We start from the raw sequence: 14,550 nt of genomic DNA, 5'->3' as shown, positions 1-14,550 counted from the left end.
GTGTCTTAGGGGGATGCTGCAGGATGTAGCCCCTCAAGCACCTGGAGTGCCCAGTTATCTAAAGCGTGGGCCCCGGTCTCTGTGGACACTTGGATTTAAATGCAAACAAACCCTTGATTCATTCTTTGGACAAATGTGTATTGAGTACCAGCTGTGCCCAGGCACTGCTCTGCATGCTGCAGGATGAAACGGACAAAGTTCCTGCCCAAGTATGTGTGGGAATGTCCTGTAGCAATGAAGGCCAAGAGGGAAAAATGAAGTAGGATGAGGGATAAAGCAACAGGAGATGCTGTTTTAGATGAGAGGCTGCTCTGAGGAGGGGACGTTTAAGTTGAGATGTGAATGGCGCAAGAGAGTGAGAGAGCCACTATCTGGGGGTAGAGTGCTCCAGGCAGAGGGACCAGCATGTGTGCAGGCTCCGAGCGGGGAGCAGGCTGGGTGTGTGTTCAGGGAACAACAGGAAGGGAGTAACTTACTGCAAGGGGCAGGGAGAGTGGGATTGGAGAGGCCTGCCGGGACCAGCTCACACGGAGCCTTGAGGGCCAGGGGAGGGTTGCGTGGTTTGCTCTAAGTGTGATGGGAAGCTGTTGAGGGCTTCTCAGCTGGGCAGCAGTAAGTTTGTATTGTAAAGTTAGACGCACTCCTGCTGCTGCAGTTAGAGAATGAGGTGTGTGATGGTGGGGGCAGAGTGAGGTGAACGGGAGGGAATAAGAGGAAGGAGGCGAAGGAGGAGGCTGGGGCAGCCATCCAGGCCAGAGGGGACACGGCTTGGGCAGGAGTGGGGGGAGGTGCTGATGGGACAGATTTTGGATGATGTGGAAGGGACTGCCAAGAGGATTTGCAGATGGCTGGATTGTTATGTGAGCAGGACTTGAGGAGCACTCCAAGGCTTTTTGCTTCAGCATCTGGGTGAGTGTTGGTAACATGGACCGAGATGTAAGTAACAGGGGAAGGCTGAATTTAGGAGTAAGAAATCAAGAGTCCTGTTTCAAGATGCCTGCTAGACGTGCAGGTGGAGATGTGGAGTAGGCAGGGGGCAAGGAGGGTCTGGAGAGCACGTGGTTTATAGTTAGAGCTGTGAGGCCGACGCCATCAGCAGGGGAGTGAGTGCAGATGGAGAAGAGAGGGGGTTTGGACTTGGTTAGGGGCTTCCTTGAAGGGATGATGCTGGCTGTCTGCTCTACCTTTTAGCCAGGTTCTGGGCAGACAGGGCTTCCAGGGGCTGAGGACGAGGCAAGGGCACCCGCACATCTGCCTGGAAAGAGGGCTCCCAGATTCCGAGTGTAGCTTATGCCCCCTGGGGATTGATGGACCCACCTCGGGATTTCATTTCTCCACTTGTTTTCTATCACTGCATCCAAGACTGAGAAGCAAGAAGGGGCAGCTCCTGCTGGCACTCTGTTGTGAGGATTTCTAGGTGAAATACACAGAAAGGGCATGCCCACAGTGTTAGAGAGACGAAGGAGCCCAGGGGGCCCTGGAAGGTGGGCGAGAGCAAGAGCACCATGAGGTGATCTGGATCGCAGAGCTTCTAGAGTTTGGGGTTGAAAAAAGGAGTATTTTCTTCCAAAATGAAAAGTATTGTTTTTTCCTAAACAAGACTCATTTTTTAAAAATTTAAATAATATTAAAAAGGTTGCCTGAAATCTCAGAGATAACCAGTTAGCAGTTTGATGACCATCCATTCAGACACCCAAATGTGTATGTGTGCACGAATGGCTTTATGAAATTTTACCCAAATGGGGTCACATTATATATACATGCTGTTCTATGACCTGCTTTTCTTAAGCTTTCTATGTCAGTGGACTTCATTTTCCGAGGCTGTATGTATGGCTCTGCCATCATTTATTTAACCAGTCCCCTATCAATGGACAGTAAGTGCTTTCAGACATTTCCTTTCTGTAAACCACAGGGAGAGGCCATTCTTCTCACGTATTTGTGCAGTGGCGCAGTAACCTGCTTGAGATTGCATTGATGTTTACTTTTACAGGCTTGGGGCACTAATTCTCCTACTTACTTGGCAACACTGGATTTTGTCAGTCTCTTTCATCTTTGCCTGCTGCCTGAGTGGGAAACATATGATCTTATTTTAATTTGTGTTTATTACTAGAGAGGTTGAACATTTTTTCCTATTTCTTCTTACACATTTGAATTTCATCTTTGCGACTATCCTATTTATGTACTTTACTTATTTTTTTAATCAGGCTACCCTTACCTTTTGATATTTGTAAAGTATCTCTTGTAGGAAATACAGCTTCTGCCACATCTTATCTTTTGGATTTTCCCTTTGGTCTGTTGTTCATAGCGTTAGTCTGACAGACTGGTAGGAAGCAGGGCTGGGGCTGGCCAGTCCAACCCAGAAAGTACACAGGAGGCTGGTCAGAGCAGAGGAAGTCGTAGACCCACACATAGTCTGGGAAGAAACAAGCTGGGTAGGGCATGACACCAAACTCAGAGTGCCTCTAAGTGAAAGGGTTAATAAAGTTAGTGCCATAAAAATATAAGTTTTCTGTTCAGCATAATAAAACACCATAATAACAATTGAAAGGCCAATACAAACTGGATACCTTGAGTTATCCTTGAGTTAAGAAAAGCAGGTCAGGCCGGGCGCAGTGGCTCACGCCTGTAATCCCAGCACTTTGGGAGGCCGAGATGGGTGGATCACCTGAGGTCAGGAGTTTGTGACCAGCCTGGTCAACATAGTGAAACCCCGTTTCTTCTAAAAATACAAAAAATTAGCTAAGCATGGTGGCAGGCGCCTGTAATCCCAGCTACTGGGGAGGCTGAGGCAGGAGAATCGCTTGAACCCGGGAGGCAGAGGTTGCAGTGAGCCGAGATGGCGCCACTGCACTCCAGCCTGTGCAATAAGAGCAAAACTCTGTCTCAAAAAAAGAAAGAAAGAAAGAAAGAAAAGCAGGTCAGGCTGGGCACGGTGGCTCACACCTGTAATGCCAGCACTTTGGGAGGCTGAGGTGGGAGGCTCACTTGAGCCCAGGAGTTTGAGACCAGCCTGAGGAATACAGCAAAACCCCGTCTCTACAAAAAATACCAAAAATTTGCTGGGCGTGGTTGTGCATGCTTGTAGTCCCAGCTACTCAGGAGGCTGAGATGGGAGGATCACTTGAGCCCAGGAGGTTGAGACTGCAGTGAGCCGTGTCACACCACTGCACTGCAGCCTGGGCAATAGAGTAAGACCTTATCTCAAAAAGAAAAAGAAGAAAAAGAAAAAAAAAGAAAAAGAAAAGCAGGTCACAGAATAGCATGTATATATAATGTAATCCGATTTGTAGTTTTATATAGCCATACATGCACACACACACACACACACACACACGCATACATTCAGATGTCTGGGTAGTCATCTAAACACTAACAATGACTAATAATTCACAGAGCTCCAACTGCTACAATATTTGTAACGTGATAAAGAAATTATAACCTTAATATGCAAAGATGACTTCATGATTTAAAAAATGACAAGTCATATATAGTAGTGGGCAAAAGTCATAAAACTCGCAAAAGAAGGAAGACAGTGAGAGAATTGTGTTAAAATGGGCCAAGGATTTATTTTAATCAGATATGGTAAGACATGCAGACCTGGATCATTGTCAGGAAAGAACTTTATACTCAGATCCTAGAAACAGGAGGGCAGGTCATGCTCTGGGGCTACTCAGGGGAGCACCGGGCCAGTCAGGAGGCAGAAGAGGAAGAGTGGGGAGCATGGCCCAGAGTCTTTAGTGGGGTTTTGCAGGGAAGAATGGGTGATGCACGGTAGCTACACTGGGGAAGTTTAGGATTGAACAGTTTGAATATTTTAGCAGGCTCTGAGCTATGGGGTGGTTCCTCGTGCACGGCCCTCTATTAAGCCCAGGGAAATATTGGTTTGGTGTGTGAGTTTGATAAAGGAGATGGCGGGGGGGTGTGAGCTCTGGATTTGCTGGTTCATATATCAGAGGCACACTCGCAGGGAGCCATTTGCTATCTCTGAGAATTAAGTAGCCCTGGGAGGGGCAGCCTCTCTGGGATCAAGACCCCAAATGCCAGAGCATCAAAAATATAGAAAATAAGAAAATATAGTCAACACAAGAGTAGAGAGTAAACTTGAATAAAAAAGCAAATCTTGTGAGAAATGTACACCAACAACGAGATCGATTTTAACAGTGAGCAAAAAGTTTTTAAAGAAATTAATGGAAAAAATATAGGAAAGTTGAAACACATTCTGCTGGTATGAGTGAAAAACCAAATCATTTTTGAGGGTAGTCTGGCAGTATGTGGCAGTTCTACTTAACATTCATTCTAAGGAATTAAGAATCTTACAAAATTTAGCTAAAAGGGTATTTCAAAAAGTATTGTTTATGGTATAAAAAAATTGGAAACAAGTTGAAATATTTGATAATGAGATTAACACATTGATACAGTAGAATAATATTACACAGCTCTAATCATATTGGGGGAGAATATTTAATGCACAGGAAAATATTTATACTATGTTAAGAAAAAAATGAAGCTATTATGTGACCATATGCATAATACCCCCTTTAATTAGCAAAAAGTAATTGTGTACTTGTGTATGTACACAATTAGGTGACCGTGATATTTAAAGTGATTACTTCTGGGTGGTGGGATGGGAGGTTTTGTTTCCTTTTTGCTTGCCTAAATTTTCTATAATCAGCACATAGAGTTTATAATAAAAAGGAAACTTTTTTTTTTTTTTTTTTTTTTTTTGAGACGGAGTTTCACTCTTGTTGCCCAGGCTGGAGTGTAGTGGCATGATCTTGGCTCACTGCAACCTCCATCTCTGGGTTCAAGCAATTCTCCTGTCTCAGCCTCCCAAGTAGCTGGGATTACAGGCGCATGCTACCACGCCAGGCTAATTTTTATATTTTTGGTAGAGACAGGGTTTCATCATATTGGTCAGGCTAGTCTCGACCTCCTGACCTCAGGTGATCCACCCGCCTTGGCCTCCCAAAAGGAAACGTATTTTAAGAGCAAAAGGAGGCTGAGTGTTTAGAACAAGGAAGATAATGGTGGACGGTCTGAGCTTCACTGGGCAATGTGGTGCCATGGCGTCAGTGCTATGCCAGAGGGCAGAGCAAGCCTCCAGGTCCTGGCCAGGCCCCTTGCCAGGTATCTCATCTCCTCTCAGCCTTCTTAGGATCATAGGAGATAACGTGCCTTGAAAGTTGATGAGTGGACTGTAAATGCTGGTGATACTGTTGCCCCGTGAACCAAGATCAATGTGCTTTCCACAAACTCTTGGAAGTAGTAGTGGCTGGTATTGGGATTGTGTGGGGAAAGATGAGGTCATGTGTTTTGGGTGCTCAGACCCCTCTCTCCCAGCACTCGGTCCCCCAACCCCATGTCCTCTCTCCCCCACTGCTTGGGGCAGGTCTGCACCCTGACCAAGGAAGACAATCGCTGCGTGGGCAAGATTCCCGAGGATGAGCAGCTGCATGTTCTCCCCCTGTACAAGATGGCCAACACGGATGAGTTTGGTAGCGAGGAGAACCAGAATGCAAAGGTGGGCAGCGGAGCCATCCAGGTGCTCACCGCCTTCCCCCGCGAGGTCCGACGCCTGCCCGAGCCTGCCAAGTCCTGCCGCCAGCGGCAGCTGGAAGCTAGAAAGGCAGCAGCCGAGAAGAAGAAGATTCAGAAGGAGAAGCTGAGCACTCCGGAGAAGATCAAGCAGGAGGCCCTGGAGCTGGCGGGCATTACGTCGGACCCAGGTGTGTGGGGGGAGGGTGCCCGCTTGGAGTCACAATGGCACTGTCCTCATGGGGGCCCCTGCTCTTCCACGCACCCTCCTGCATCACACTGGAACTGGGGCCTCTGCTTAATTGTCAGTCAGAAGGGTATCTGCAGCAGCCACAGCCAGCCTGATAGGAGGCTTTGGGGACGCAAGTACAGCAGGAGTTGTTATCTGCGTGGAAGTGAGCTTGGTAGAGGGGAAGCACTGGGTTTCTCCTCTAGTTTGCATCCCTCAGAGAATCAGAGGCTCCCCTCTGAGCTCTAGTTTGCTCCCCTCTGAGATACTGAGGTGAGTAGCAGCACTTCAGGACATGTGGGTGTGTGCCAGGGCAGCAGGGCTTATGGGCGGAGACGGTTGCTGGCAGGCATCTGAGTTCTCATTCTCCTGGCCCTGGTCCCTGCAGTGATCCCAACTGGGCTGGGCACAGAGTGGGTGGTGGTGGTTCAGTACAACTTCTGGAGTTCTCTAGGGTGAGGAGAGGAGTCGGTGGGGGTACTGTGGACCCTGCATGAGCTGCTTCTCAGCAGGGATCGCCTCCTCCCACCTCCAGTGGGGCTGGGGCTGGGGCCTGTGCTGAGCAGGGCCCAGGGAGTACGACCCGTTCTGGGCTGGACATGCCTCAGCACCTCACCTGCCTGTCCCAAAAGAGGAAACATCCCTGGGAAAGAGGGAGGGTCCATCCCCAGTCCCCGACCCAGGGCCTCTCCAGGCTGTGGTGGTGTCTGCCCCTCTGCCATCTTGCCTTCTGTTTCCCCAGGCCTGTCTCTGAAGGGTGGATTGTCCCAGCAAGGCCTGAAGCCCTCCCTCAAGGTGGAGCCGCAGAACCACTTCAGCTCCTTCAAGTACAGCGGCAACACGGTGGTGGAGAGCTACTCGGTGCTGGGCAACTGCCGGCCCTCTGACCCTTACAGCATGAACAGCGTGTACTCCTACCACTCCTACTATGCACAGCCCAGCCTGACCTCCGTCAATGGCTTCCACTCCAAGTACGCTCTCCCGTCTTTTAGCTACTATGGCTTTCCATCCAGCAACCCCGTCTTCCCCTCTCAGTTCCTGGGTCCTGGTGCCTGGGGGCACAGTGGCAGCAGTGGCAGTTTTGAGAAGAAGCCAGACCTCCACGCTCTGCACAACAGCCTGAGCCCGGCCTACGGTGGTGCTGAGTTTGCCGAGCTGCCCAGCCAGGCTGTTCCCACAGACGCCCACCACCCCACTCCTCACCACCAGCAGCCTGCGTACCCAGGCCCCAAGGAGTATCTGCTTCCCAAGGCCCCCCCAATCCACTCAGTGTCCAGGGACCCCTCCCCCTTTGCCCAGAGCTCCAACTGCTACAACAGATCCATCAAGCAAGAGCCAGTAGACCCGCTGACCCAGGCTGAGCCTGTGCCCAGAGACGCTGGCAAGATGGGCAAGACACCTCTGTCCGAGGTATCTCAGAATGGAGGACCCAGTCACCTTTGGGGACAGTACTCAGGAGGCCCAAGCATGTCCCCCAAGAGGACTAACGGTGTGGGTGGCAGCTGGGGTGTGTTCTCGTCTGGGGAGAGTCCTACCATCGTCCCTGACAAGCTCAGTTCCTTTGGGGCCAGCTGCCTGGCCCCTTCCCACTTCACAGATGGCCAGTGGGGGCTGTTCCCCGGTGAGGGGCAGCAGGTGGCTTCCCACTCTGGAGGACGGCTGCGAGGCAAACCGTGGAGCCCCTGCAAGTTTGGGAACAGCACCTCTGCCTTGGCTGGGCCCAGCCTGACTGAGAAGCCGTGGGCGCTGGGGGCAGGGGATTTCAACTCGGCCCTGAAAGGTAGTCCTGGGTTCCAAGACAAGCTGTGGAACCCCATGAAAGGAGAGGAGGGCAGGATTCCAGCCGCAGGGGCCAGCCAGCTGGACAGGGCCTGGCAGTCCTTTGGTCTGCCCCTGGGATCCAGCGAGAAGCTGTTTGGGGCTCTGAAGTCAGAGGAGAAGCTGTGGGACCCCTTCAGCCTGGAGGAGGGGCCGGCTGAGGAGCCCCCCAGCAAGGGAGCGGTGAAGGAGGAGAAGGGCGGTGGTGGTGCGGAGGAGGAAGAGGAGGAGCTGTGGTCGGACAGTGAACACAACTTCCTGGACGAGAACATCGGTGGCGTGGCCGTGGCCCCAGCCCACGGCTCCATCCTCATCGAGTGTGCCCGGCGGGAGCTGCACGCCACCACGCCGCTTAAGAAGCCTAACCGCTGCCACCCCACCCGCATCTCGCTGGTCTTCTACCAGCACAAGAACCTCAACCAGCCCAACCACGGGCTGGCCCTCTGGGAAGCCAAGATGAAGCAGCTGGCGGAGAGGGCACGGGCACGGCAGGAGGAGGCTGCCCGGCTGGGCCTGGGCCAGCAGGAGGCCAAGCTCTACGGGAAGAAGCGCAAGTGGGGGGGCACTGTGGTTGCTGAGCCCCAGCAGAAAGAGAAGAAGGGGGTCGTCCCCACCCGGCAGGCACTGGCTGTGCCCACAGACTCGGCGGTCACCGTGTCCTCCTATGCCTACACGAAGGTCACTGGCCCCTACAGCCGCTGGATCTAGGTGCCAGGGAGCCAGCGTACCTCAGCGTCGGGCCTGGCCCGAGCTGTCTCTGTGGTGCTTTTGCCCTCATACCTGGGGGCGGGTTGGGGGTGCAGAAGTCTTTTTATCTCTATATACATATATAGATGCGCATATCATATATATGTATTTATGGTCCAAACCTCAGAACTGACCCGCCCCTCCCTTACCCCCACTTCCCCAGCACTTTGAAGAAGAAACTACGGCTGTCGGGTGATTTTTCCGTGATCTTAATATTTATATCTCCAAGTTGTCCCCCCCCTTGTCTGGGGGGTTTTTATTTTTATTTTCTCTTTGTTTTTAAAACTCTATCCTTGTATATCACAATAATGGAAAGAAAGTTTATAGTATCCTTTCACAAAGGAGTAGTTTTAAATTCCATTTAAAATGTGTATTTATTGGATTTTTTAAAAGCGACAATAGTAATGGTAAAGGATGGGCAGGAAAGGCCAGTAGTGCTCCCCCGCCCAGTCTCGCTGGGTCTGGCGAGCCAAGCCCCTCGGGCGCTGGCGAGGTCCTCAGCCATCTGCCCCTCGAGAGCCAAGCGCGGACGGTAGCCACCCAGTTCATCCCTCCTGACATACACCCCTTCCCTTTGGGGAAGGGAGCCTCAGGACAGCTTCTGTCCTCTCTGATAGGATGGGTGAGTCTGCAGAAAACCATCTGGGGTCCCTTTTCCAGTCCCCAGCTTGGAGTCGAAGGGCAGATGCACCCCAGGCCAGCCCCACGAGATGCTGGCATAGCTTTCCCCAGAAACCAGGTTGGAAGTAGATGGCTTCAAGCTTGCTAGTCTCCACACTGAATCCTCTGTCCGTTATTTATGGAGTCACACGATGTCATGGTTCACTAGGCAGCACCTCACGCTGGAGCTGGAGTGCGAGGTTCTTAGGGGCCGTGCCCACCATGTTGCCAAGCCAATGCATGCTGAGCTGAAGGAATTTGTCTTAGTGGCAGTTTTTTTAAAAATGCCCCCAAAGTCTATGCTGATACTGAAAAAGGGCTACTGTATCTTTAAAAACAGGAAGTTGAACCCAAGCTGTGAAAAGCCAGTGGTGCTCTGTGCATGGTGCTGTGCGGAGCCTGGTGCTGTAGTGTTGTGCTGGGACTTTCTTGACTCTTGGGCAGGTCACATCCTACAGGAGCTCAGCAGACCAGTGTAACAACAGTTAATGCATCTATCCTGATCCCTGAATTTCCACATTGGACAATGGTGCATGCCTCACACCTGAGCCTGCTTCCTCCATGCTATCATTGGGTTCGGGGGCCTACACTTAACAATTTTAAAGTGCAAGAGTCAAACATTTTCAACAGGTTGCTATAATTTTCCTCCCTAATTGGTGCCATTTCTCCATTTGATCATTTTCTTTTTTTCCTTTCTCCCCTCTTCATCCACTTTAATATAGCTGTTATGAAATTCTGGTGCATTCATTCGGTTCTTTGAAATGAGAATGTGGTGCTTAATTTTTGTGATGTTGTTGAGAGAGGTTGGGCCTGATGGGAGCAACACTCATCATCACCAAGTCAAACTTTGTTGGAGTGTTGGTTTTTCTTGTGATATTAGCAGAAATGATCTCATGCTAGCCATGTGGATGTGTGTGTGGTGAATGGGGGGCTTCATCAGGACACACAGAGGGGAATGTGGCCACACGGTGGATGACCACCAAGCCCTGAGATGAACAGGTATTTACTGAGCAGTTGTATTCAGATATGGGTCTTCATGAATCATGTTTAACAATCAGATGACCGCTATAGGCAAGTTCCTGAGCTTCCGGGTGCCTTGAGTAGTAAGAGCTGAGAACCGGCCTTCTGGGTGTTTACTGTATCTGTTTGGAAGCACTGGCGGAGGGTCGTTGTAAGATGTCCTGAGCATTTATGTGGTCTGGTTTTAACTGTAAATAGTGAAAGATTTTTTTAAGCACTTTTGCCTAGATTTAAACAGCAACTTGAAAAAAAAAGTATGTTTTAACATGTAATTGTGGGAGAAATTGTAAATAGTAGCTGAATATTTAATGTGCTTTGTCTATCCTCCACTTTTACCATATTCTGTAAAGTTGCATTTATTTTACAGGACAAAAAAATGAAATATTATTGCTTTTGAAATAAATACCCAAGAGCTTATCAGGACTTAGAATTATTCAGAACTCAGATTTATAGGAAAACCTCTGACCTTCAGTTTGACAAGCTAAAGGAAGCAGAGTCTTTAATGAGCATGCTAATTTTCTAGTTTTGAGGAAAAATTGGGTCCTTTAAATGCTATTTTGCTTATCGCATCAGTACTTTTATGCAGGTCTCATTTGACTCCGTGCTTAGGTAGATGCGGGGGTGCCTTGAAAACTTCATTTTAAATGATCTTAAGCAAGAAATACAATATTTTACGAAACATTTGGAGAATGTGACCGTCTGTATGACCCGTGGAAGCCCCAGGTTGGCTGTTGGTTTGGAAGGTCCCGAGTGTAACCCAGGTGATTCTGATACTTGGCATGTGTGAATCTTCCTGATGTATGTTAAATAAACTCTTCCCCTCATCACCCTTTGGTAGGAAAGCCATTAGATGAAAGGAGAAACCAATACAAGCTAAAAGCATGCGACGTCTGTCCCCCAGCCCAAACAGCCTTGGTTCATCAGTTTCTGCAGTAGGAAATAGGCTGCTGAGAGGTGAGTCAAGAGGCAGTCTCCATTGGATGTCCCCACTCCCCTCAGAATGGCGTTTCCAGAGTTAGGCGGTGTGGTTGCCGTGCTCAAGCCCATGCTGATTTGTACACTACATGTCTAACCTACCTCAAATCTCAGTCATTAAAATTAGCATGCTTTAGACATATATTTAAAAAGTAACTATGCACAGCTCTTTATCCCCCCCTTGCTGCTGAAGGTTTCTTAAAGAGAAAAATCAAATTTTTATTTTTTACTGGCACTATCATTTTTTAAGTCCTAAAGATGATTAACAGACATTTTTATCATGAGAAGAAAAATAAAGCCATTGCAACTAAAGAACCTAACAGCATGACCAAGTTCGAAGAGTCATATTATAGCAACGGAAATCGATGGCGTCTTAGTCATCTCCCCAGTGTGCCCTGTCCACGGACACCATCCACGTGCAGTGCAAACATTTGGTTCCTTTTCTGCTCTGTTTTGTTTTCCCTGCCTGTTGCGTGCAAGGGAAGTGCTTGTAAAGTTCTGTGCTACGAGATTTTAAAAATAAAAATCGCTTCGCAGCAGGTTCTCACAAAATAACTGGTGCTAGCTCAAGAAATCATCATCTGACCATCAGAAATCTTGACTAAAGGTGTTGCATGGATTTGGGGGTTTTTTGGTTTTTGGTTTTGGGTCTGGTTTTTAGCAGGGCCAATGTTTCCCACACCCCGGCTTCATGGGTACTGCTTTGCCTTCTCACCAAGGTGACGATGGTGTGCGTGGAAAGAGATGATACCCCACCGCCCCCTCTTGGTCCTTCCACCAGCCTCTTTTGGAAACAGTAGTTTGCAGAGCAAGGGATTTTTAAAGCGCTAAAGCAAGGAAAGAAGTAGCAGAGCTTAACTGCTTTGTACCACACAGCAGTAGATGTGCAAGGACGGTTGACAATGAGTCGATGATAACCTAATTTCATTGAGAGAAACCCAGCCAGACTTGCTTCTAGAGGTTTAATCACCATGAGATCTCAAACCAAGGCAAAGCTGGTGGAAAACTATATGATATCCCTGACGTGCCTCAACCAGTATCTCTTTCCTTTTGTTACTGAAGTGTGTTTTATGGACTAGGAAGCATTTTTATGAATTGAAATAGTCTAAATAAAATGGTGCTATGGTGTTTTAATGTGACTGTCCCTGATCCTGTCTTGCTGAGGTGCTATCAACGTTCTGAAACCACAACCAACCAAAAACAAGGTGGGCTCCAGTCTCTTGGCTTTTTTTTTTCCCTCCCCTCTTTTGGTGCTGTCTTAGACCCGTTTACCGTGCTATAATCTGCTCTGAGCAGTGTTGTGTTGTGTTGTATTGTTCTTCCCTTGGTGGCCAAACAAAGCAAGTCGAGAAGGCAGCTATCTCCCTTTCTGTGATTGGGAGTGGGCCTGCCTGGCTTGGCAGGTGCTTTGGTTCCACACCTGTCTTCTCAGGCTTGATGTGAAAGAAAGGGCGAAGGGTTTTTTGAGTTTTTGTTTTTGAGGAAGGGGAGTTGGGTACTTCTGCCTCTCCTAGCATGATAGGCATTCTCATAGCCAGGGACAGATTTTCTCCTGCAGCCCAGGGTGCTAAGCAGACATCTCTGGGAGTCCCAAGGGCACACCAAGGGAGACCAGATGGATCTCCTTCCTCCCCTGGCACTGGCTGGGACCATGGTGGGCAGGGGCTTCATTCTCTGACCCAGCGTTGCTTCTGCCTCTCATTGGTAACCCCTTATGTTCGGACTAAAGGAAGGAGCTTTCTTTGCTCACTCGATGCCACTGAGGCTGCTTTTTAGTTGGTGCTAACCTAAATTTCTTCTTGGGTCCACAGAAGTTGATGTTTTAAAAACTCACCAGGAAGCTCCATTTTGTGTCATCCACTGTCACAATAATTTTTTTAAATACCTCAAAAACAGGACATCATGACAACTTCAGTAAAGTAGATTCCATGAGGGTCTGATACCTGCAGGTTGTCCGTCTGATGACATACTTGACCTTGAAAAATCTGGGGTCATTTTGTTTTTCATTCTTCAGCAGTTAAGATAGCGGAACGCCGAAAGGAAGGAGCGTAGTTGGCTGTATTTCATGTTTAAGTTTTGCTTTTGAATAAAATGTGAATTTCCTATGCCCATCTCATTGAGCTTTCTCAGTCATTGTTGCTGTCATTTGAAATGACTCCCTCAAAACCTAGTTTTATTAGCCAGCTGCCTCTGCTGTAGTACATGGCCAACTTCAACATACCCTGGACCAAAACATTTTTGAGGTGCATACCCCCAGCATAAGTTATACAGTCCCACATCCAGGTGCACAGAGTGCGAGTGCACTCCGCGAGTGCGGGGGGAGGGGTGGCCCCCTCTGGTGCTCCCAGCCCTTCCTCCTGCAGAGCTGCAGGCAAGAGCAGAGCAATAGGCTTCTCCCCTGAGCAGAGACCGCAGCACAGAAATGCAAGGTCTAAAGTTGCTTTTTGCCTAAGAATCAGCGAGCGATTTGGCCTACTTCCTCATTGGCTTCTATTCTGATATCAGGGATGCTTTTTGTAGTGGTATTGTTTGCTCCCTCTTCGCGTTTTGACTACCCGTCATTCAGGGGTAACTCATCACTCTTCACACGGGGATTTAAATTAAGAAACTAATTGGCTCATTTGAACATTCCAAATTTTCTTGGTTTCAATACCCTTTTTTTTCTTTTGAGGGGAAAAGAGGGGAGAAAAACAGGAGTGATGTCATTTCTTTTTCATGTATTCCAATTAAAGAAACAAGGGCAGGTCGTATAATGGCATATTAATACATTAGACTTAATCTAGAACCCCTGTAGCTTTTTGATGTGTTTTATTTCTTATCTCTTTGAATTCCTGTTTGGTTACTTGGCTTCCAATGGAGGTGAACTTAACAACCATACTTGAATATTCCGTCTTGACTTTGTAAACTGTGGCTACTTGAAATGAAGTTTATCTGGGGTTGATGGATGAATGGTAGATTTTTGCAATGTCTCAAGGCAATAGGATGTGTATTAAACTGTAGATATTCTTAGTACAGTAAATTTATGCTGATAATTTTATTTTGTATAATTTTTACCTTTTTGTTAATATTTTTTCCTTCCACTTTATTGGTTTGCCTCCTGAGCTACCCCTCCTTACCCTCCCTTCTCCCTCAGTGTTTCAGTAAATTTAATTTAGGGTGCCTAGAAATTGCAAGTATGTATCCTTTTTGATTTGTATTTTATTATAATTTACACAAACAACTGGGTTTGTGAACTGTATTACTCCTGGTATCTTTAAAATATTGTGGGTGTTTTAATAAATTTTATATTTATTTTTTGCACTCAAATTCAGTGTGGGTTCTCTTTTTCCCCTCCTTGAACCAGGACTGGAATGTGATGTGTCAGGTACCCTGTAACCTCACCCACCCACCGTATGTTGTAGATGTACAAATGAAGCCCTCACTAATAGCAGCAGCGGAACCTGGCCTTGTCCATTCTGCCACCTGGATAAAGGAATGTTCAGAGGCTATCAGCTGTTAAAACGGGATCTAAAGGGAGAAAATAGAGATGGCCTTTTTCTCATCTATGTTTCTCTTTTTGTTTTCTT

At 48.0% G+C, this 14,550-nt stretch overlaps 1 protein-coding gene across 2 annotated transcripts in view; it reads left to right on the top strand.

Annotated features, from left to right (window-relative positions):
* TET3 (tet methylcytosine dioxygenase 3) overlaps positions 1–14,290 on the top strand; it is a 121,042-nt gene extending 106,752 nt beyond the window's left edge. For both annotated transcript variants that reach the window (XM_034953404.3, XM_003810356.5), the window contains 2 exons: positions 5,390–5,726; positions 6,507–14,290. In XM_034953404.3, coding sequence (XP_034809295.1) covers positions 5,390–5,726; positions 6,507–8,290 — 2,121 coding nt within the window. In that variant the 3' untranslated portion in view covers positions 8,291–14,290. The remainder of the gene's footprint in view (positions 1–5,389; positions 5,727–6,506) is intronic.
* The last annotated feature ends 260 nt before the right edge of the window (positions 14,291–14,550 follow it).

This window comes from Pan paniscus, chromosome 12 (genome assembly GCF_029289425.2).
Source record: "Pan paniscus chromosome 12, NHGRI_mPanPan1-v2.0_pri, whole genome shotgun sequence".
Classification (NCBI taxonomy): domain Eukaryota; kingdom Metazoa; phylum Chordata; class Mammalia; order Primates; family Hominidae; genus Pan; species Pan paniscus.
Note: the sequence above shows the minus strand (reverse complement) of the source record. Positions and strands in the feature narration are given on the sequence as shown.